This window comes from Labeo rohita, chromosome 17 (genome assembly GCF_022985175.1).
Source record: "Labeo rohita strain BAU-BD-2019 chromosome 17, IGBB_LRoh.1.0, whole genome shotgun sequence".
NCBI lineage: Eukaryota > Metazoa > Chordata > Actinopteri > Cypriniformes > Cyprinidae > Labeo > Labeo rohita.
Window position 1 is genome coordinate 24,044,437 of NC_066885.1, and position 25,282 is coordinate 24,069,718.

At 36.0% G+C, this 25,282-nt stretch overlaps 1 protein-coding gene across 6 annotated transcripts in view; it reads right to left on the reverse strand.

The window, feature by feature from the left end:
• myo6b (myosin VIb) overlaps positions 1 to 25,282 on the reverse strand; it is an 83,583-nt gene that overhangs the window by 40,153 nt on the left and 18,148 nt on the right. For 4 of the 6 annotated variants that reach the window (XR_007829546.1, XM_051133474.1, XM_051133472.1 and 1 more), the window contains exons 5-18: positions 24,426 to 24,555; positions 24,180 to 24,285; positions 21,536 to 21,591; positions 21,331 to 21,428; positions 21,091 to 21,255; positions 20,707 to 20,787; positions 15,002 to 15,182; positions 12,030 to 12,174; positions 8,811 to 8,968; positions 6,510 to 6,601; positions 6,176 to 6,248; positions 4,876 to 5,003; positions 576 to 671; positions 153 to 323 (exon numbers count right to left, since the gene is read on the reverse strand). Coding sequence is in view for 5 of the 6 variants with exons in the window: in XM_051133474.1 (XP_050989431.1) it covers positions 153 to 323; positions 576 to 671; positions 4,876 to 5,003; positions 6,176 to 6,248; positions 6,510 to 6,601; positions 8,811 to 8,968; positions 12,030 to 12,174; positions 15,002 to 15,182; positions 20,707 to 20,787; positions 21,091 to 21,255; positions 21,331 to 21,428; positions 21,536 to 21,591; positions 24,180 to 24,285; positions 24,426 to 24,555 (1,680 nt within the window). In the remaining variant the exon portion in view is untranslated. Of the gene's footprint in view, positions 1 to 152; positions 324 to 575; positions 672 to 4,875; positions 5,004 to 6,175; positions 6,249 to 6,509; positions 6,602 to 8,810; positions 8,969 to 12,029; positions 12,175 to 15,001; positions 15,808 to 15,853; positions 16,252 to 20,706; positions 20,788 to 21,090; positions 21,256 to 21,330; positions 21,429 to 21,535; positions 21,592 to 24,179; positions 24,286 to 24,425; positions 24,556 to 25,282 lie in introns of those variants that run through there. The other 2 variants (XM_051133475.1, XM_051133476.1) reach the window with 2 other exon arrangements.

Here is a 25,282-nt window from a genome sequence, read left to right on the forward strand (position 1 = left end):
AGCCTTGAGGAACTCCTAATCTGAGAAAAGCTTTTAGTCTTGAGAGCTTACAGTTTTTTTTGTCATATCTTCTGGCCTGTTAACGCCTTTGACAAAATGTGTTTCCTTGGCTATCAGGAGAATAGAAATGTAAAGCTAAAGGACAGATTCACCTTGAATTTGTTTCCCACACTGATAAAGCTGAGTTTGCCAGCCTTCTGCTTTGAGTCCTTGGAATTGGAGTTGTTCTCAAAGAGATCCCGGACAAACTTGTCCTTCGACTCGCACACCAGGCTCTCCAAAGACATGTGGAGGGCGTCATTATTCTTCTCCACAAACTGGGTCTGCTCGCACACATACACCATACACACACACACACACAAAACCCACAGGGTATAGAAATAAACACAAAGTCAATCTCACAAAAAAAACCAACAACTTTACCAAAGGGATTCCCCCAAGACCCCAGTTGTTTTTACAGTGTGGCAGAAATTAATTAACTTATGTTAAACATTGTCACGTTACAAAAATAAAACAATAAGATTGTTTCCATACATAAAAGGATTCGGAATGAACTGAGTGAATTGGGACCTTACAGTCTCATAGCACACGGCGCCAGCAAAATGTCTTATGATGAATCCTTCATCGTCTCTCAAATTCCGGTGGATTGTAAGCTTTGACTTCCTGGGCACCTGAAAAACCAGCCCACACAGAATTAAACTTTCAGCAAAATCCATCTTTGCAGCTGTTTTATGACTTCCTTCATATTTGGGTCTTGACATTGATGGAATGTCAGAGTGAGTCACACAAGCAACTGTCAAGAAATGGCCAAGTCACATTTAACCTCATAAATCAAAAGAAATACTGTAACAAATAACATTTGATATAAAGAAAATATAAGGTAATTATGCATTGCAACGTCGTATTTTCATTAAACATAAGCACATTAATTCCTCCCAAGTTTCAATGGCCTAATATAATGCCAAAAAGTATATGCATATTTGTTGTTTATAGTTAGTTTAATGCATTATTAATGCATAATTATAGCACTAAGATGTGTTTGTTGTTTTAAGCAATGAGGGAAGATGCCTCCCATAAGAATTGTATGAATTTATTGTTGAACTGTGACATGTTTAAAAATGCATTAGCATACAGGATGATGCTTTATCCAATATATTATTAAGGGAAATTAATGGAAATAATTGCTAATTTAATTCTTATAATGCAAAATTGAAAAACATGAAAAGGGGCCATTTTTCCCCTTTACAGGGGTAAGATGATTCCCTATCTAGGACAAAAAGGCTCCCCTAAGTAAACTTATCACAACTGTCATCTGATTTTTGCATAATATGTTAAATACATATCATTTTTATGATTTCTTTCTTTTTGAAGTGTCAGTAAAGTGGATACTAGATCAAACATTCCAAGCAAATGTATGAATTTTGAGTTAAATAATTAAACAATGACAAGTCAAATGAATACCAGACAAAAAGATATATATGAATTACACTGTATGAATTCAGACCCATATTTTCAATTAGCCTATAGGTCATGATGAATAATGAGGATGTACATCAAAAAATGATTAAAAAAAAAAAAAAAAAAACTTGTACTCCAGAGATCTAACTTTTCACTTCAAATCAAAACACAATATATATATTAACAATATAAATCTAAATTAATTACATTTACACTCAAAATTTTTCAGACAGAATAGATTTCAAATATTGATGTTAAAAATGAATGAGCATTAATAAATGTGCTGAGATGAGATTCAGAGACATCTGAAGTCAAGAGTAAAACTCTTTAAAGGGGTCATGACATGGATTTTTTTTATTATTATTTTAAAGGAGAAAGGAGAATCACCTCACTACTTATCTGACAAGTTTTCGTGTTTGAGTCATTTGTTCATCAAGTGACAGCCCCATAAGATGAACAAACGACTCGAAAAACCTCAAAACAGGTGAACTAATTCCAGTACAGAACCCAATAGGATGTTGTGCATGTGCGACTGAACGAATCACTGCCCGAGATGATTCGTTCTTCACATTAAAGATTCGTTCATAATGAAAGAATAGTTCAAGAACGACCCATTACTAATTCGTAGAATCGTGGACGTGCATCCCAGAGCCTGTGCTATACGTGCTTTTGTGTTTAAAAAGTATACACAATTTTATTTTATTTTTTTTAAATTACTGATCGTTTCGCTAGATAAGACCCTTCTTCCTCGGCTGGGATCATTTAGAGCCCTTTGAAGCTGCATTAAAAACTACATTTTGGAAGTTCAAAATCAGGGCACCAGTGAAGTCCATTATACTGAGAAAAATCCTGAAATGCTTTCCTCAAAAACCATAATAAATAAAAAATAAATAAATAAAATAAATAAATAAATAAATGTGGAAAAATGATTTTAACCCTAATTCTGACCCTCTGTCTAAGCGGTGTCTGATTCATGAACAAACTGATTCTATTCAATGAACCTGGTAAATCGGTTTGCAAATCGCACCAAACAATTCATTCACGAATTGGAATGATTCAATTGCAGTTGTTCTCGAGTCGACAACTCACTGATTCAAATAATCCATTTTGACCGAGTCTCCAGTGAACTGAATTCACAAGTAAGAACCGGAAGATCCTGTGAGTGCACGTGACTGATGCTGTGAAAAGTAAGTTACTAATGTCCAATTTTAGGATTAATTATTGTAACTGAAAATCATATTTAGGTCAAAACTTTCAGTTCTGTTTAAGTCCACTGAAATGCTTGAATGCAGACACATCAACATCAGTGTCTCTATGTTTTAGGTCAAAAAATGAAACATTAAAATAACAGATTAAATATAACTCATGGACGTTCATCTTCCCTGCTGCTGTAACGTTAGCAGTTTTATTAAAATGCTATGCATTTAGCTTTTGTGACGTCTGTTTTTATATTGTTTATCAATAGTATAAATTTTTATATTGTTTGGATCAATGTTTATTCATAACCATACTGAAAATAATAAATATTGTTAGCTGATGCCAACTGTCTAGCTAACAAGCTTGCTGGTGCTAAGTTGAGGTAATTTTTAATATAAAGTCTAAATATTTTTATTCAACCATCTAGATAGATTACATCTGAGGGAAAAAGAAAGGATGTTATGTTCAGAACATGGTAACTATAGTAATTATCAAAGTGGAAAGTGATGCCCTCTGGGGGCATTTGGCCAGGGGTGTTTTTACACCACAGACAAGGTTTGAGAAGAAAAAAATCATTATGAAAATATAATTATGTTTTCCTTAAAAGAGTCATCGGATGCCCATATTCCACAATTTGATATGATTCCTTAGGGTCTTAATGAAAAGTCTATAATATACTTTGGTTAAAAATTGTCAATGTTTATGTAAAACAACACCCTTTTTACCTTGTCAAAATTAGCTCAGCAAAAATCATCCCATTCTGAGGGATTGTTCCTTTAAATGCAAATGAGCTCTACTTTCCCCGGCCCTCTCTTCTCTCCGCTGCTCTGAGAGATTGTTTACTTTAGCCACATTTAGCGCGTTTAGCCACGAAACATATAGCCACTTCTGCTGTAGGTGAAGCTGGATCACAAATGATTTGCGCGAACATAGACGCATTTATGTAGCTCGGGAGGCGCATTCCCTTCACAAACAAATGTAATCCACTGCATCTTCAGCAGCTCAGATGTCTGGAGTAAATGATGACCACTATATTCATTATTACATCCAGCAACACAACACCTCAATCGCTCAATCTGAGATATTCTTGTCTAATTTACATCCCTGATCCAGCATCGAAACAATGGAGGTCGGACTGTTACAGCTGATCTGAGGTAAGACGCTCATGTCAGTCAACTATTGTGGGAGCCGCCTCTGTCGGTGTGACGCCACAACAACAAACATCTATCTGAGAATGGCTTGATTTGAAAAAGGGGATATTATTTTTACAGATTAACTAAAAACCATTGCATGGACTTTTATCATTATAGGGTAGATTTGTACATACACTGCCAACACACATTAATGTTCAAACATGTAAAAGTGAAGTTTGCATCCGATGACCCCTTTAAAATGTTCCTCCTAACTTCAGGCCTTATTGTTATATCATATATAACTGTGACATTCTGCAAAACAACAAGCTTTAAAAAAACTTTTTTTCTTACTGGTGAAAATTAGGTGGTCAAATCTGTTTTTCCTCAGGTACATCGCAGTGTAAGCTTCACAGTAGTGTCAGAAAGCAAACGTGCATCTTTATAGTTATTGTAATGGCAGTTATTGTAATTTCTATTTGCTTTTGACGCAACAAGACACTTGCATTCATTGTAATCAAGTGTCAGCCGTTAAGCGACCAAACGGCAGTACACTGTAAGAAAAACAACTTAAAAAAAGTGTTCATGCTGCCTTAGAATTTGAAGTTTACTCAACTCAAATATCCACATTTTCATGTAGTATAACTTAACTTTTCATGTTGTCTAAACTTAACATTTTAAGGCAGCACGAACACTTACTTTAAGTTGAAACAACTTTTTTTTTCCTGTGAGATGATGACTGTTTGTCTATGTCTTTATGCAAACGACGATCCAAACAAGACGCTTTATGAAGGTTGTTACATAAATGTTTTTTTGTTGATGATGAGGACATTTAAAGTTATAAAACTTACAAGATGTATTAAACATACAAAGACCTCTTCTATGTCAGAAGATCAAGGGAAATTTAGTTTTTCATGTCACAACCCCTTTAACAATCCCTTAAGATATGATGACATTGAAGTGCAAAATTGATCTGTGGACCAGAACTAATGAAAAACTATTAACTACTAAGGAGCTGTATGAAACTATCCCCCAAGCTTTTCTTTGCTATACTGTAGTGGCTGCTGGAAAGAACCAAACCATATCTTACAGTGAGACGGAAGTGGTCTTTGTGCTTGCTGTGAACCGCCTCTGCAAAGTGCTGATCACTGGGCTGGGGAAGACGGTTCTCCTCATCCAGAATATCCAAGATACCCACCAGCTTTGCCTCGACCAGATCTGCAAAGCAGAGAGAAGTTAGGGACTGACGACAGAAACTTTTCATTCAAGCTGAATAGTAAATTAATATATTCAATCCCCCACGCAGAAGGTATTATCCAAAGTGAAGTAGAACTCAGCTAGTTTAATGGGCGAATGCAAAGTCTGAAGGCACACATGGACCTTTTTGATAATCAGTGCGAAGGCATCCGTCATATGCATAATTCATCCGAGACGCGCGCAGGTGAGAGAGGCGCGGACGCGAGCACAGTCATGTATTTGCATGAGCAGATACCCGTGTATAAATGTGAGGTGATTGATGAGGAGACATGCAGGGAAAGGACCTACGCGTCCATTTGGAAGTCACAAGGACATGTGTTGCATCACTATCGGGAGAATTAGGAAAAGCAGAGCTGGCGAAAGGAAAGCGAGGCTTTCCCTTCGGAAAAGAAGTGACATCTGCGATGCAGGTGTTGTGTGCCTACTTTCTGCGCCGCATCAGAGGCGAGATGTTATGTTAAGCCCACCTGCATACTGTGCAAACTCACATAAGCCATTGGGGAAAAAAAAGAAGTGGTTTCTTTTGCAATGCATACTAGGCAGATCTTGAATAAGCCGTTAGAAGTTAAAATAAAAGATAAAAGGCATTGGTTCTGATACCTCCAGACAGCACACTTCGGTCCGGTGATGGTATTTGCATTCAGTGAACCGGGTGAAGATTTAACTGTGTGTCCTGAGACTGAACTGACTTTCTGTTTCTGACAGGGTGATTTGGGTCAGACCGCACTGCTCAGCCAGCATCAATAAACTAAAACAGTGCGAGCTCTTCGTCTTATCTCCTAAACCCTCTCTAGAGACTTCAAGAGTGAGAGAGTTTCCTCACAGGATTCATTTCTCTGTTATCTCAGACACCCAGCATGGATTTCTGCTGGAATATTCATCTCCGGCATGTTTTGTCCAGAGAGTAACGGACATGGCGATGTATACAAATAACTATGTTGTCATCTGGAAACAGTTTTTTGACCTTAAAGATCATAATTTGAGACTAAATTACATTTGCACTGGGTTTTGAGAGTATTTCCATGTGTGCAGGACTTCATTACATTTAAGCTGGCGTCTATGGGCCATAGTGCATCCTGTAATGAATGGAATGGAGGAAGGTCATTGTTATTCACAGCCAAAGGGACACTGACCTATGCAGTCCTGATTATCAACATAATGAACTTCGTTCACTCCTAGGCCTTCTCTCTGATACAGCTCTTGCTCCTGGGGAAGGAAGGAAAAGAAAAAAACAGACACAAGATAAGACTGCATCATTTTTGCTGAAAGTGGGAAAACGCTTAACTTAATCTGGTGGAACAAGAGCGTCTCAAAAGAAGTTAAACAGAAATCGTTAAATCGGAACAGTTGTGTGCTTGAAATAAAAGGAGAATACAGATGAAATGGCTTCATGCGTCAGTTTTAAAGAAGGGCATAGTTGTGAGTCACTGATCGATACTAAAAATCCCAATAACACTGATGACTCACCTCTTTCAGTATGCGTTCATTAAAAAACTGCTGCAGCTTTTCGTTACAATAGTTGATGCAGAACTGCTCGAAGCTGTTGTGCTCAAAATACTCTGAACAGGAATATAAAAAAAACATTTTATGATTCATGTCCTAGGTATATTTCTAAATGCATTTAACAGTTACACTCTTACAGAGACACTGTTAGAGAGAGCCATTTATCGCTAATCCCACTGCATATTCTCAACCTATTTCCGCATAAGACAAGCTAATAGCTAGTGAATCATTTCATCTTCTATATACTCAATGAGTCATTCAATGTGTTATTTTAAAGTTTAACATTAATGGAAAATTCTGGGTTACAAACAAGTTAACCTCTATCGACAGACAGCTTCTGTCTGTCAATTACCATGGTAAATCATTTCGGTTTATCCACCTCCGTCTTTAACGCAGAAGTAAGCCTATGGGTGAGACTTCTGGTACATTAGCCGCTATAGGGAAATAACGAGAAGAATAACAACGTGCAGTAAACGGTAAAACTGTTTGCACTACAAGCCAGTGTGCTCATAATTAAGATAACACATGGAAATAATATGGTAATACACACCAATGTGCAATATCAAGCAGCAAAAGGAGATGTTTAGTACAGCTAAAAATAGCTGGATGCAGATAAGACTGGAAGCCACACCCATAAAATTTACAAATGGCCGCGCCCGGTCTCACGGGAAGAAAGAGGTGGAAAAAGACCCAAAAAAATGACACTATGCACTAATGGAAATGTGCTTACCCCATAGACATCTACTGTATTGCATGCTTATCTTATGGATTTTAATTGCAAGTGTATTTCTTTATCTTTTTGTTTGCATTTTTTTCTTTTTTTATATTATTATTATTATATTTAGTAGGGCTGTCACGATTCAATTCGAGTGCTTGATTTTAAAATTCTCAACTGCAATTTGCCTGTTTCGAGTAGAAGGCAAAATACCGGAAGTGGTGCATTTCAAAGACGAAAATCCATTAAGCGCATTATTAGACCGTTTCACAAAATTAAACTCATTTAAAAATCATAACAAAAAATAATGCTATTGTAAATTCACAAACACTACGACTCAATTAAATAAATATATGCGATGCAGGATTAATACTTGCGCTTTAATTATTTACATGTGTGTAGGTTATGTACATGCGCTTTTTTCACAATAAATGCTGCTCGACACAAACTGTTATCATTTACATGCATATAGCGTCTCAGACTCAATCTCTGCATATTGTTGTTGTCTTGGGTTTATTACAAAGTTCATCTGGGAATGCAACGTGCACCATTTCATCAGGCTTTTAGGGTAAATCATTTATAAACCTATGCAAACACAAGAGAATACATTAATATCTTTCTTAATATGCTAACTGTTCATCGCAGTGAATCCCTCACTCTGAGTTTATGTTTTGATGTCCACAGATTCAATAAATTACAGTGGCTTTAGTATTTCTGTCACAAAAAATGGCCATATATTAAAGATTAAGTGGACATTTGAATTAAATGTTGTTTTAAAATATTAAACAACAATTAGATCGCACAGTAAAGTGTAAAAACAATGAACAGGCATTTGTTTTAATGCATAATGTACAGTAGCTCTACTGTTTTTAATTCATTATGTATTTTGTTCAATAGAACCATATGAATACTTGCTCATACTTTATTTGAACTAACTATTATTGCCTTATTGCTATGAAATATGTATTTTAAATTAATCGCATCCAAAATACATTTTTCTTGACATAATTTGTGTGTGCTGTGTATATTTATTATGTATATTTATAAATACACACATGCATGTATATATTTAAGAAAAGTATGTTATGTTTATATATTAAAAATATTTATATATAATATCAATTATATGAATAAATATGTAAATATATACATGTAAATGTTTTCAAAGTATATACTGTTTGTGTGTATATGTATATATACATAATAAATGCACAGAGTACACACATATAGAATATAAACAAAAACGTTTTTGTGATTAATCGTTTGACAGCACTACTTTTTATGTATAATGAAATAAGTAAATTCAAATATACCAAGAAATACCAAGAAATTATAAAATTCATATTTATATAAAAAAAAATTGTTAAGCTTATAATATAATTGGTAATCATAAAAATGTGAATATTAGAAAATTAAACAAGGTTGACTCATTTCTCATATGCATCTGGTGGACATGTTTGAAAACGTAAGAGCCACTGAAAACACTTAAATGAGGACAATCAGTGTCAAGCCAACATGACCCATCCACTGTAGCTATCACTCGGGCTCACCAAAGCCAGCGATGTCCAGCACGCCGATGAAGTTGGAGGACGTATCAAAGGGGAAGCACTGGTTGACCCGTTTGACCACATGATCAAAGAGACGGCTGTAAATGGCTTTGGCGAGGGCATCGCGGGCATTGTTGGCCTGTTCCACCTTCAGAGGCACCCTGGAGAGGAGCAAAGTGGGACAGGAGGAGTCAAAATCTGGGCCAGGGCTTCTGCTAATGCCGCCTCATCAATACATGTCCATTCTGTTACACTCCGTCCAACTTTGCACTCCGAAGACAGTTGCTGTTTTACCACTCTAAGCAAAATGTGCAAAAAACACTTGAGGGGGGAAAGCAGAACGGCAGCAAGAAATAATTTGAGTCAAAATTTAATTTATTTCCCTCTCAGTTCCATTATGATTGCAAATGCTCAAGGCAGCTGAAATATCTCCTCTGACTTCATGTGACCTGACAATAGCGTGTTTCTACAGTTATACAGAGGACAAACGGATATAATTCTGGTCTGTTATAGTCTAAAATTTAAGCACTATGAAAATGCTTGGTGATGATATATCGGTGATTGGTGATAATTTTTTTTTTTTTTTTTTTTGAAGGGGGACTCGTATTTATGGGGACTAATGTAATTTTGGGACAGTTTTCTGCTTTGCTGAGTGCTGAAAGCAAGTTTGTTTTCAAAAATGACAAATACATGAGTTCCCTAAAAACCAAGATTTCTAAAACTTTGCAGGAAAGTATGATTATACTCTACCAGTCAAAAGTTTTTGAACAGTATCATTTTTAATGTTTTTTAAAGAAGTCTCTTCTGCTCATCAAGCTTGCATTCATTTAAAACCGTTATTATTTAACATAATGGTTTTCTACTCGAATATTATTTTAAAATGAAATTTATTCCTGTGATTTCAAAGCTGAATTTTTAGCATCATTACTCCAGTCACATGATCTTTCAGAAATCATTCTAATATTCTGATTTGCTGTTCAAGAAACATTTATTATTATTATTATTATTATTATTATTATTATTATTATCAAAAACAGTTGAGTACATTTTTTTCAGGATTCTGTGATTAACAGAAAGATCCAAAGATCAACATTTATCTGAAATAAAAAGATTTTGTAGCATTATACACTATACCATTCATAGAAATTAACACTTTTATCTAGCAAGGATGCTTTAAATTGATCACAAGTGACGATAAAGTCATTTATAATCTTACAAATGATTTATTTTTCAGATAAATGCTGTTCTCCTGAACTTTCTAATCATGAAATAAACCTGAAAAACATTCTACTCAGCTGTTTTCAACATAATAATAATAAATTATATAAATCAAAATATTAGAATGATTTCTCAAAGATCATGTGACAGGAGTAATGATGCTAAAAATCCGGCTTTGAAATCAGTAACAAATTTTTAAAATATATTCAAATAGAAAGCAGTTATTTTAAATAGTAAAAATATTTTAAAATTGTACAGTTTTTGCTGTACTTTAGATCAAATAAATGCAGGTTTGGTGAGTAGAAGAGTCTTAAAAAAAAATCTTACTGTTCAAAAACTTTTGACTGGTAGTGTAATATGCAAATAACTAAGGCCTAGATGACTTTTAATGCAAAAACTTTCATTTCAACCTCCTCTTTTTCTTCTCTTTTGTTCATAATGTGCATAAAAAACTACTTAATAGTCGTCCTTCAGATTAATTACATAATTAAACTGAAAACAGTACAGGGAAAAGGTTCCATTCATACTTATTTTGCAGTGGTAACTTTGATAAATGTATATACGCAAAACAAACAGCACTTGAAATCCCGGTGAAGCTCAAAGGGCTTGAAATGCAGCAGCCCGGCGATATTACACGAAAACACAATAAATCTCCATAACACACGCCTGTTAAAGCAAAGCAGCTCATAATCACAAGACACAACGGCTCCCCCGCTATCCTCGGGAGGCGTACAGCTACCGGCGAGCTGAAACTCCAGAACTGGATGATAAAACCCGGCGCCATCCCACTGTGGGAATACCTGCTGTGTGACTCTTATTGCCTGCGCAGTTAATAAAAGCTGGACCTGGCTCACAATAATCTCTACGATCTTGAGTCTGCGAGATTGCTTTTCATTAACTCGCTTTTATGCTATTAGTGTATTCCCTCCGTAGCGTGAGTGTCGAGAGGCTGCGGCGCTCTCTTCCTTCTCAATGTCACCTGCTTTGTTGCGTTTAACAGATTTTTAGGAATCACAATACGCCTGTGAAATGAAGCTCTGTCAGGCGCAAGCTGCTGCCCTCGCCGGTGTCTAGCGGTGTGAATTGCAAGGGTCAGCCTAGCCTTGTTTGAATACAGTCTCCATAATTTTCCATAAAGCGCATATTGCATGTGTACGTGGTCGTGCATCTGTTCGCAGTCAAATGAGGAGGGCAGCGAAACCTCTTGCGACTTTGATTCTCATCATACCTAAAAGACCCCAGGCCACTCCCTCAGACAAACATCCATTATTCATGCAGTGCAAACACTCCCAGTCCAGCATCTGTGCTCGGTTAAATATTAATCCACCGAGCGTTGGCCTATCATTCAGACGGCGCAGAATATAAAACCCCACCTGGGCGGCGAAGAACCGAGCTCACGATTCAATCGAGGCAATCGAGTTTTTCCAATTCCTCTCTCCTTCGACAACCGGCGCGTCCAGTAATTGGACTGTGGGTTTTGCATGGCGAAAGCTGAGAAGAACCGGGCTTTTGTTTCACAAAATTGCAAACCCGAGTCTTATCTTTAAGCAGCGGTGTGTGGAAAAAACTGCTTGATACCTCAAGCCTTTTTGCGAAAGGCCTTCTCTCGTACGTAATCAATAAAAAGAAATACGTCCGTTTAAATGCAGACTTTGGATGGCAACTAGACTATTACGGCCCCTCAGCCAATTTAGTCTATGCCACATTTGATTACACTGACCATATCTCTAATGGAAAAGCTGCGATTAGCTATTTTCAGCACTCCTCTCGTCTGCGAGCGGGCGAGCGGAGGATTCATTTAACAGTTATGCGAATGCGAACGGGGTGAAATGATGAAATGTAATACTAGAAGACGTTTCGCACTGAGGGGATGATTGAGATGTGAGGAGAGTGGGGGAAATACCAGACTTTTTTATCATCATTTGGACAGAGAAATAAAACAAATGAGGTCGCTGAGGGTCAGTGGCTGAGTAGATCTTAAGGTAAACATGTGGGGTCACTCACTTGATGACTGTGCCTTTGGCGCCCCCTGCAGTGGTGAGCATGACCCTGGTGGTAAGGCTGACTCTTAGGTCGTCCTCGTCCAGGCCTAGGAGCTCGGCGCAGTATTCCAGAGTCTGACTGGTCTGGTTTTTCAAGATGCAGCCACCTGAAACCAGATGCAAATTTTTAATGGTCATCTTTAAACTGTGGCTCATCATGTTTCTCGTGCTGCGTCTAGACTGCAGAGGTTTCTAAATGTTTTAATGTATTAATGCTTTTGAAGGACCTATTCCCCTGTTGAATAATCCAATCAAAATATGTCAGGGTCAGTTATACACTGTCTAATGTCACCGTCTTCCGATTTAATTTTGTTGTTGCATTTATGTAAATAAGTTTAAAATGTCATGTAATTTATATTCACAATATTCTGAATACACGAGAGGACACATCTTGATTGCTGTTTTCTAAAAAGGCTTTAAATATAATTTAAGGATAAATTATATATTTAGTGACATTTTAAAAGTGAACTAACCTTGTCATGTCCTAAAAGGTCAAATTATCTGATATTTTAGGATCTGATTTTGATACAGACATGAGAGTCTACAGAAATTCTATTATATATACAGTATTATGATATTATGTTGTTTATTTTCTTTTATTTTGTTTTATATCTGCATGTGTCTGCACTTTTATTTCATTTTATTTTAATTTACCTGCACTTTGGTGTCATAACATGGATTTCAGGTTTTTAAAGCCATTTTACACCCATTTTAAAAGTTAACTAACCTTGTCATGTCATAAAATGTCAAATTATTTGATGACTTTGACACAGGTATGAGAGTCCACAGAAATATAATATATTATATTATATTATATTATATTATATATACAGTATTATGACATTATGTTGTATTTTATTTTATTTTAGCTGCATGTCTCGTATAGTTGTCACTTTTTTACTAATTTAATTTAAATTTAATTTAATTTAAGCTGCAAGCCTCTTGATTTTGAACCAGTCATTATGTTTTTATTTTATTTTATTTTATTTTAGATTTAGTCTCTTTATTTTATTTTATATTTAGTCTCTTTATTTTATTTTATATTTAGTCTCTTTATTTTATTTTATTTTATTTTATTTTATATTTTGTTTTATTTTATTTTATTTTAGCTGCATGTCTCTGCATTTTGACGCCATAATATGGATTTCAGGTTTTTAAACCCATTTTAAACGTTAACTAACCTTGTCATGTCATGAAAGGTCAAAATATATGATATTTTAAGATTTGATTTTGACACAGTCATTTTAGTCTTATTTTAGTCTTTGCACTTTTATTTTATTTAATTTTATTATTTTAGATGCATGTCTTTGCACTTTAGCGTCATAACATGGATTTTAGGTTTTTAAACCCATTTTAAACCCATTTTAAATGTTAAATAACCTTGTCATGTCATAAAAGATCAAATTATTTGATATTTTAAGATTTGATTTTGACACAGACATGAGAGTCCACATAAATTATATTATATATACAGAATTATGACATTATGTTTTATTTTATTATATTTTATTTTAGCTGCATGTCTCTGCACTTTGGTTCAGGTTGTGATATCCTAAAAGGTCAAATTATTATTTTTTTATTTTTATATTTTATTTGCATGTTTCTGCACTTTTATTTTATTTATTTATTTATTTATTTTAGCTGCATGTCTCTGAACTTTTATTTTGTTTTGTTTTAGCTGCATGTCTTTGCACATTGGTGTCATGAACAAAAACATTTTTAAACCCATTTTAAAAGTGAACTAATCTTGTCACATCCTAAAAGGTCAAATTAACTGATATTTTAAGATCTGATTTTGACACAGACATGAGAGTCCACAGAAAGTCTATTACATACACAGGATTACGATATTACGTTTAATTTAACTTCATTTAATTTAATATTTATAATATTTTATATAAAACTCTTTCATGGTTTTTCCCCCTAAATAAAATATTGCTCTTCTCCACATAATAAAAGATTATGCCAAACTATTAAAAAAAAGTTTTCCTTTACAGGAATGTCATTATTTTAATAAGGCTTTTTTTCTTTATATCAGGACAGTTATATCACCATGCAATTTTTTTAAATTAAAAAAGAATTTTAACAACATGTTCCTAAAAGAAGATTAAACTTAACAGATACAAAAAAGTGCCTTTGACTCATCTAAGAGCTAAAACTGTGCAAACAAATCTATAAAAGCACACTCTCACATTCTCCTATCATATCACAGCCCTTTTCAAAAATATGTGCTCATACATAATAGTCTTCAGGCCTCCTGTAAGACCTTTGTAACATCAGGCTCCGTCTTTTCCAGCTGAAAGGTATCTCAGGACGGCAGCTCCATTGTGAGCAAAGAAATGGAGCAGGCCAGAGCAGTAAAAGGTGTTGTACCTTCATCAGAATAGGAAAACAAATCCTGGATGCATGTCTGGCAACACTAGAAAGAGCCCCGTTACCCCCACAGCAGCTCTCTAATGAGGTCTTTTGAGTTGGAGGAGGGGTGTGTGTGGTGTGTGTGTGAGAGAGTTTAATGAGGAGAACATGAGCATGAGCTCGAAAAATAATAAAATAACACTTCAGACGTCAGTGAAAATTTCTTCCCTGACTGAACGCAGATGGTGCAAATTCTGTATAAAAGTAGAATTGGTAGTATTTTAAAGTCTCTTAACCTGAAAGAAACCAAATACTTCTAAACCAAGCATGACATGACAAAGCAACAAGCGATAAATCCCATCTCTTTTTTTGTCCAGACCAGCATAATTGCAACTGACGTGATGTTTTATCAGCTGTTTGGTTTCTAGTTCTGCTTTACTGCAATAGATACAGAGTTAAATCTCACTGGTTGCGTATGAAACATCAAAAATGTTCTGACTGGTTGTGATTTTGTTATGCTTAAAACTTGTCGCATCACGCTGGGTTAGGACATTAAATCTTTCATGAAGGAATTGGTACCAGAGGTGCTTCCTGTCTCTTCAAAGTCGATATTGCCGAGATGAAGGACGCCAGCCACCACTCTGAAGAGATTGAGCTTCTCCGTGTCATCCAGGCCGATTTTCTTCATGGCCACCACCATCCTGTTGAAGTCTCCCAGGTCATCCAGCAGAGGGTCCTTCAGGGCACCTACTTTCCCGTGCTACGGACACAACGGACCATCAAAACACACTCGTCCAGAATCAACGCTACCCATACGTCACACGCAGCTGTAATCAGAGATCAGAAATGTATACCGGAGGGCCGCATACAGATCTAGATCTCTGATTAAAGGAAGGAGGAAAAGAAAACAAACCACACCTAAGGGTCAGAGTGTGCCAGCACTTCCTTTCTTGCTCTTGCTCAATAAACTTATTGAGGAATGCTTTATGCTGCAGTTGTATGGAAAAGAGCAGCATAAACATTCTTCAAAAGCTCTCTTTTTGAGTTAAAAAGACACAAGGCCCATAAATGATGACAGAATTATCGTTTTAGGGCAAACTGTGTCTTTAAGTTACTGATGTACTGATAACCTCCAGTTTGATGATGAAGCAGATCACACCACTCTGACCACAATAGAGTTTAAATGCAATTTGATACCCGTAACTATAAGCACCCCTCACAAAAATACTTTTTTTTTTTCCACACAGAAAGCCTCATGCATATTAGCTTGCAGACCCATGCACATACTAATAACCAATTTCATGCACAGAAACCCAGAAAGGCGAAGAATGTAAAGCACGAAAAGCATTTAGAAAGGCCAACTGGTAAAACATCACCTTGTGATCCTGAATTTTAAAAAGAGCAGGGAAGGCAAAGACATATAATATTCAGTTAGAAAACTACTAATGTAAACAAAATGGATAGAAAAGTAGTGCTGTGTTCTGAAAGCCTACACAGGAAGCATTTTAATGCTAAAACAAACCTTAAAACAAAACAAAAAAAAAAAAAAAATAAGATTAAGTATTTACAGTTGAGGTCAAACGTTTACATACACCTTCCAGAAACTGCTAAATGTTAGTTGTTTTACCAAAATAAGAGGGATCATACAAATTTTTTTTTATTTAGTACTGAATAAGATTTCACATAAAAGATGTTTACATTCAGTACACAAGAGAAAATATTAGTTGCACATGATGCTAGAAAGTGAAAACATTTTTAATTTGAAGATCAGGGTGAAAAAACTTATTTTGTCTTCTTATTGTATCTTCTGTAGCTTCTGAAGGGCAGTACTAAATGAAAAAAATAGCATATTTAGGCAAAATATGAAAAACGTACACATCTTCATTCTGTTAAAAAGTTTTCACCCTCAACTCTTAATGCATCACTTTTCCTTCTGAAGCATCAGTGAGTGTTTGAACCTTCTGTAATAGCTGCATATGAGTCCCTCAGTTGTCCTCAGTGTGAAAAGATGGATCTCAAAATCATACAGTCATTGTTGGAAAGGGTTCAAATACACAAGATGCTGTAAAACCAAAGAATCTGTGGGAACTGAAGGATTTTTCTGAAGAACAGTGAGCGGTTTAAGTGTTCAGAACAAACAAGGGACTCATGAATGACTATCACTAAACAAAAAAAAAAAAAAAAAAAAAAACACAGCTGTGGATCATTCAGGTAACAACACAGTATTAAGAATCAAGCGTATATAAACTTTTGAACGGGGTCATTTTTATAAATTCAACTGTTATTTTCTCTTGCAAATGTAAATATGTAAATGTCTTTTATGTGAAATATCTTATCCAGGTCAGTACCAAATAAAAAATAACATGCATTTTGTATGATCCCTTATATTTTGGTAAAATAATTAACACTTAAACACTTATACTGTACGAGGTAATTGTAGAAGCATGATTTCTAGACCTGAAAAGTCATGGAAATTAATACAATTTTACAAAAACAAAAAAATATTATAATATTATAATAATCATAAAAATTATCAATTATTTACATTTTTTAATTAAATAACTTTAAATGAAATAGTTCTACTTTTTCTGTAAATATTAAAATGAGCAGCTTTGTCATTATGGCATACAGCAGATATGAAAAATATCTTGGGGGGCTTTGAATATTGTCTTTGAACAATATTCAAAAAAAAAAGCGGTATTTGAAAAAGCAGAGGCTTTGAAGTCAAAAAAGGTTGAGAACCACTGGGCGCAAGTATTGGCCAAATTCTATTTGCCTTTAATATATTTTATGTATCATATATCATAAATTTAGTTCAGAAGACAATCCAAAAATGCATCGAGTTCAATTTAAGACGGCTAACAAGTTGGACAAAAAAATCCATATACATCCATACACTGAAATCTTACTAAAATCTGAAAAATATCACTAAAAAAATGTATTATTTCATGCAATTTTTATGCTTATTAGAATATGATTCTGTTAGCTTAGCAGCATGCTAATCTAAATCTATCTGCTTGTTTAGGCTACACATGATAATTTCTGAATCTAAATGCTCTATCAGAAGCCAAAAGCAATGAATAATTGCTAATTGCTAATATACTGTACACTAACAGTGTGCTGTAATACAACAGAAAAAAAAAAAAATCATGTACTAACCAAATCTCAGATGGCTATAAAGTGATTCACCTTTTATGAATCATTCAAATATTGGCACCCTTTTTTCTTAAAAGCTTAGCCTAAATGTTTAATACAAATATACACTTCTCATAAACAGCTTAAAGTGTAGACCCTGTTGATAAAACCAGCATATGCTGGTTAGCTATGTTTTGAAGCATGGCAGCTCATTTGAGCTGGTTTAAGATGGTCCTTAGTTGGTCATGAGCTGTTTTAAGTTGGTCCTGAGCTGTTTTAAGTTGGTCTTGAGCTGGTTATAGACTAATTATCGGTTTGTAAACATCCGGGATGCACGTACATCATGGTTGCAGAAAACGCAAGAGAGATAGCCTTTACGGCTAGAGAACTACATGGATAGGGTATAAAATTTAAAAAGATTATAGATTATATTGATTAAATGTAATTTTCAAAATGTTGTCCACATATTGCAAGAGCTTGTCACCCAGCAACAACTATTGTTATATAACGAAATTGACGTTAGTGGGATAGCCTTACAGATCCGAAACAGGGATGACCTTTTTATGGGCGGAGCCTATCTGGTGACAGAAAATGACGGTTTTCAAGTGGCCATGGAATGAAATAATAAAAAAAGGTACATTTGATTTTATATTTTAAAAATCTGACTTTGTTGCAATTCCAAGATTATATCTCACAATTCTAACATGGAAAAACAACTCGTCATTCTGTCTTTTCCCCTCGGCTCAGAATAGGGGTTTATATCCCACACTTCTGGCTTTTTTTCCCCTCAGAATTGACGAACTCACTATTTTTGAGTTAAACCAAGTTATAAAATCAGAATTAGGAGATATAAACTTGCATTTGCAAGAAAAAAATCAGAATTGTGAGATAAAATAAATAAATGTAAAAATGTTAATAGTGATAGGTTTAAATAATATTTCATGCTGTAACTGTAGGGCTAATACAATAGGTCCCCTATAAACAGCATATGTGAATATTATGTAGACATTAGGGATGCAACAATACAATTAGCCCACGGTTCAATACGTACCTCGGTTTTTAACCTCGGTTTTCGGTTCGGTTCGGTTTTGATAGCTTGCCACATCAGAGTAATTGTTTGCATTTAATTGACAACAAAATACTTCTGTAAACCTCTGTACACTGGAAAAGCGTGGATTATTAAATGTCTGCTTAATATTCTTTTGAGAGAGGTATTATTTTTCCAATTTTTACGCAAAATAAGATGGGTTTTATTTTATTTTATTTTAGCAGAAAATTCACATATGCGTCAAAGAAGTAGCACTGATTACGTTCTGTTCCAGCTTCTCTAATATGGATAAAGGCATAACACTAAACGTTTTGAATGATGAAATGTAAGGAAAATAAACACTCGTCTGCAGTAATATATGGTTTATTTGTGTTCTTCAAGCCATCTCAGGTATTTTCATAATGATTTTCATAATGATATTTGTAAGCCATAATCGACATACAGTATAGAATTTATTGTCTGCCTCATTCTATGATAAGAAGCCACATCAGATCACAAAAGGAAGTTATTTCAAACACTCGACTGATGCTGTGAAGTAAAAATAAGTTATAATGTTCTCTTTTGTTGGACAACAGGTTTAGAAAGGCTTATCATTGCACGTCATTAGAATGGAACACGCTCTGCGTGTGCTGCTTTTTCAAATACAAGCGGGGAAGAGTTTCCTCATTTCAGCATGTGAAATCGTGGGCACACAGCAAATTTTGAAAGAAATAAAACAAGGAAGTTATTTAAATGCAAAACCGAAAAACCGCAATTCACAAGCACATATTGAACCATGGATGTCGTACCGAACGGTTCGATATTATTTGCATTTAGCTTCAAATGGCGTCTTTGACGAAAGTATTCTATAAAAATTATTTGCATTCCGATTTTGATATTTTCTCTTACTCCATGGATTTTACCCGTTTATCTCCACTTGTTACCAGTGTTTTTCTGCAACCACTATGCATGCACAGCTGCAAGTGACGTAACTGTGTCATCTACTCCAAACTGGTCTATGAGCAGTTGGTTAGGACCAGCACATGACCAGCTTAAACCATCTTATAACCATCTTATGACCAGGTCAGGACCACCTTAAACCAGCTCAAACCAGCTGCCTTCAAAACATACCTAACTAGCATATGCTGATTTTTTCAACAGGACAGACTTGGACCTGTGAATAATAAGTATTCCTTATGTCACAATTTAAACAGACTGGAATTAGATTCGAACCTGGATAGATTAAAAACTGTCAGTCAAGTCAATTTGAGTTCTGTTTGTGTGGCGCAGACGTCCCGTCTTTTTTATGGAGATCCAAATCGTTCACTTATAAGTTTCCTTGGTTAGGATGCATTCCTAAAAAGGCTGTTGCCTGTACATGCACTAGGTTTTGGACCAGAGCCTGAGCAAAGAAAAATCTTAGTTGATTCAGAATTAAAAATGGACTGTATAAATATCCTACTACCGACCCAAGCTCATCAGCATGATATTCAAGTGTTCAAGGATGATAAAAAAAAAAAAAAAAAAAAAGGAGAAAAAAAACAACAAAAGTACCATCTGCGAATTTGGGGTATGAAACTAATCTCAGATCTGAAACTGTAGTGAAACAGACGGCGTTGAGCTAGCAAATGAACTCCTGCACCAACAGAAACAGCAGCTAATGAATATCTCATCACCTCCAGAGGGATTCAACACAACGATGATTTATAATAATGGCCCTTGATAACAATAACATCAATTGTTGGGCTCGGTCTCCAGAGAGGGCTGTGTGCAAAACACAACACAACAATGCTGGAATTTATAACACTTTACATAATTCATCAAAGACGTGAACTAATTTCTGAGGGTAACAAATTCTTTTTCAGGCCAAACGGTGATCCTGCAACTTCAGAGATTCTGGCTGTGGTCAAGGTCTGTTCTTTCAGCATGTCCTCTAGTCTTAATTGTACTACACGAACAAAGAAAATGGCAGGGATTTGATCGTACATCAAAAACAAATATGAAATCTTTACTACAGCTTAGCTCAGAGCTGCTTATTACTTCAGATTTGCCACAAATGTGTAGGAGGAAACAGACTCATCACACGAACCAATGATTCCCAAACACAGATGATTTAACGTACCTCAGGACTTTTCCTGTTTTGCATGATCTGTTTATCTGAGTCCTTGTTTGCAAAGTATCTGGTGCAGCCGCGATTCAAATACTGAGGGAAACACAAACACAATGAGGGAAGTTAAAATACATTCATTATCATTGTAAAGCAAATATGCCATCTAGTGGTACATCAACATTTTACTGTAGGCCTGAAATCACATAAACTAAGGTATTATTGGATTTTATTTTTGATAAAATGCTCTGTCACTTCATTTGGCACTTTCTGCAGTCGTGTGCTTTGATACAGCCTGTTTGCTATGGTCACGGTTGTCAGATTGCTTTCATTGCATCAATTATAACACAGAGTTTCCTGCTTTCCAGTTTCCTGACGCACAATACAAAGGAAACTGACCCGGAAGTTGTCTGGAGAATTGAGATGAAGCATGTTCCTGACGTCCTCCGAAGCCCCTGCGCAAAGTCTGTAAAATATGTGATAGTTTCGCTCTTCTGCGCTCTGCATGCAGATCCGAGACTTCTCCAGCAGATAGTGCGAGACAAATCCACCCACAACTGCATTCTGAAGACAAGGTGAACACAATTAGTAACTCTTACAGCGGTCACGCTCTAATCTTCAGAGTAAGAGAAAGTTTACCTTCTCATTGAAGTGAATTTCCACAAACTTTCCAAACCGGCTGCTGTTGTTGTTCCTGACCGTCTTTGCATTTCCAAAAGCTTCAAGCAAGGGGTTGGCTGCACAGAACAGACATATTATTTAAAAACAAATTTTGCATCGTATGCAAAGATCAAAGACTAGTGTACCAGACACAACCAGGCCCATGTGTCTTTGGAGAACCTACCCTCAACAATCCTCTCATCTATATCTTGACCTGTTCCATAAGTTGAGGTTAAATACCTGAAATTAAACAGAGACAGTATCAAGACATGGTGAAAATGACAAAACTCATTCAACAAAACATAAAACATACAGTGCCCTGCAAAAGTATTCATACCCCTTCATTTTTCACTCCTCCTCTTTTTTTTTTTTTTTTTTTTTTTGCTTTTTTGCTTTAAGATACATTTTTACTACATCAATCTACACTCCATATACCATAGTGACAGCAAAAAATAAATAAATTAAAAAAAAAAAAAAAAGGGGGGGTTTTATTACATTTTATTAAAAACCTAAAAAGCTTCAATGATTCCATTGCATAAGTATTCATACCCCTTTTCTGGGACAGCTGTAATTTCACTCAGGAGCATTCATATTGCTTGCAGATGTTACTACAGTGCAGTTAACCTGTGGCAAATTCATTTGAATGAGTATGATTTAGAAAGGCACACACTTCTCAATAAAAGGTCTAACAGCTGAAAATAAATATCAGAGCAAAAACCAAGACCTGAGGTCAAAAGAAGTGCTTGCAGAGCTCAGAGCCAGGATTGCATCAAGCCATACATCTGAGGAAGAGTTCAGAAAAAATTCTGCTGCATTGAAGTTTCACAGAAGCATGCAGACTCCATCATCCAAAATGGAAGAAGTTTGAAACAACCAGGACTCTTTCTAGAGCTGGTCTCCTGGCCAAACTGAACAACTGATGGAGAAAGGCTTTGGTTAGACTAGTGACGAAAAAGCTGATGGTCACTCTAGTTGCGCTCCATGGTCGTATGTGAAGATACTGTAGGAGAGACCTACAGAAGGACAAACATCACTGCAACACTCTAGGCTTTATGGCAGTGTGGCCAAACTCAATCCTCTCCTCAGTGAAGACACATGAAAACACATGAAGACACATGAAAAAAAAAGCACCTAAAGGACCCTCAAACTGTGAGAAACAAGATTCTCTGGTCGGATGAACCTCAATTCCAAGCATCAAGTTTGGAGGAAACCAGGGACTGCTTATCACCTGCACAGTACCATCCCAAAAGTAAAGTGTGCTGGTAGCAACCTCATGCTGTGGGGCTGTTTTTCAACGGCAGGGACTGAGTGACTCGCCAGAGTAGAAGAAAAGCTCAATGCACCAAAATACTGAGCCTTAATGAAAACCCAGTCCAGAGCATTCAGAACCTCAGACTGGGCAGAAGGTTCACTTTCCAACAGGACAATGAGCCAAAGCACACAGCAAGAGTGGCTTATAGACAACTCTGTGAATGTCCGTGAGTGGCCCAGCCAAAGCCTGCACTTGAACGCAATCAAATATTTCTGGAGAAACCTGAAAATGTGCCCCCATCCAAGCTGACAGAGACTGAGAGGTGAAGAGGTAAGGAGGAAAAAACGGCAGATAATTGCCAAATGCAAATGTGCAAAGCTTGTCGCATCATACTTAAAAAGACTTGAGGTTGTAAAGGTGCTTCAGCAAAGTACTGAGTTAAGGGTATGAACACTTATACAATGTACTTATTTCAGTTTTTTTTTTTTTTTTTTAATTTACAAAGTTGTGACAATTCTGCTTTTGCTTTGTCATTGTGGTGTATGGAGTGTAGACTGATGTGGAAAAATAAAGTAATTTAAAGCAGTTTAACATAAGAAAACATGAAATGAAGGGGTATGAATACTTTTGCAAGGCACTGTACTTACTTTGTAGTGCAGATACATTACACTGCAACATGCTACCATTGGATCACTGGAGCAACATGCATTTACTGGACAAAAAAACATTTGACCTTTGACCGATTTAAAGGGATACTTTACCCAAGAATGAAAATTCTGTCATTAATTACTCACCCTCATGTCACTCCAAACCTGTAAGACCTTCATTCATCTTCAGAACACAAATTAAGATATTTTTTGATGAAATCTGAGATCTTTCTGACCCTGCACAGACAGCAACGCAACTACCACGTTCAAGGCCAAGAAAGGTAGTCAAACATCGTTAAAATAGTCCATGTGACATCAGCGGTTTAACCGTAATGTTATGAAGCTACGAGAACACTTTTTGTGCGCAAAGAAAACTAAAATAACGACTTTCAACTATTTCTTACCGTTTCTGTCTGCAGGGTCATAAAGCTCTCGGATTTCATCAAAAACATCTTAATTTGTGTTTTAAAGATGAACGAAGGTCTTTCATTTTTGGGTGAACTATCTCTTTAATGCACCCCTGCTGTATTAAAGTATTCATTTCTAACCCAGACTTTATAATGGTAGTGTACATGCTAACATGATTTAAAGCAAATTGTAAACATTATAGTCTGTTGCTGATGTAAGTGACATAAAAACCGCCTGCTAAAGAATAATGTACAACTGTTATGGATTTCACATCTTCTAACACTATTACATCAGTGGAAAATGTACCATCAGAAGTTTTAAGCTCTTCCAGTTTTTTTTTTCCTTCAAGATTTAGTCAAACACATGTGGAAAAAGCCACATATCAAGTCACACAAATGAAAACCACAATAGGTTTTCAATATATTTTCAAGAAAAATTGTCCTAATTTCACTAGGTATAGCAAAAACTAAAAACCTGTATGCAAGTGTTTTCGTCATTACATGAATAGACACTTATCATACCTGAGAACAAACTTTGTGTTTTCTGTTTTTCCAGCACCCGATTCACCAGACACAATAATGGACTGACTCATCTTCAGAACTCTCATGTCTCTGTAGGCTTTATCCGCTGAGACAGAAACAGAGAAAGAGACAGACGTTTGTTAAAAATCGCTGTCAACATTGTAGCTATCTAAAAAAATAACTACAAAAGACTTAGAACTGAATCCTCAAGTGTCCTATTAGATAGATGTTCAAATGCCCACTCACCAATAGCATACACATGAGGAGGAAGTGTCCCCAAAGAGCGTCCCTGATAGCTTTTAATGGTCTCTGGGGAGTAGAGTTTAGGGATGTCGAAATATGGGTTCACAGCAATCAGGATGTTAGCAACAGACGTCTGAAATGAAACACACACATGCTCATATAAAAGGTTCATTATCAAGTGTGTGATTGTGTATTCACACTCTTCCATATTTTGGACAAACAGTTCAGTCCCAACAGTGGTTGATGTTTTAACTGCTGTCATTCAAAGCCTCACACTTTCAGGTTAGCTGCGCCGTGTGGAGCGGCGCTACCTCACAGGACCTAATTAAGTGCATTGGGCAACTTGATAGCGTCTGGGCAGGATTAGCTGGGTCATCTGAGACGTGCAGTCACACTAGGGCAGGGCCTGGGCCGTCTCCTGACAGGCTCGGGCGCTGTGCTGATGAGCGTACGCTGACAGCGGGACCGCCGTCTCTCAGATGAGAGGCTAATAAGGGCTACTGGAGCACGACAATAACATGCCCATCAGCTCTGTACCTGCAGGCGTGCCTGCCAATGAGATGTAAGGGGTTTAGCATGAATCTGGAAGTCCTACAGTGCCCTGAGGTGATTGTTAGGCAATATATTTAAATGCGTCATGGATTTTTTTTTTTTTTTAAGATTTAATGATCCAAATGTGTTAAAATTTTAAATGCTGTTTCATGAGGGTTTAATTAAACAGAAAATCAATTTGTTACACATATTTAGGTTAAAGGTGTAATTTAAAATGCTCAGTTTAATATTCAGAGTCAATTCTGTGGTAGGCTCTGTGGTGCTTGAAAAACATGAATCTGTTCATTTGAGTGTCCCAACCTGCTTTA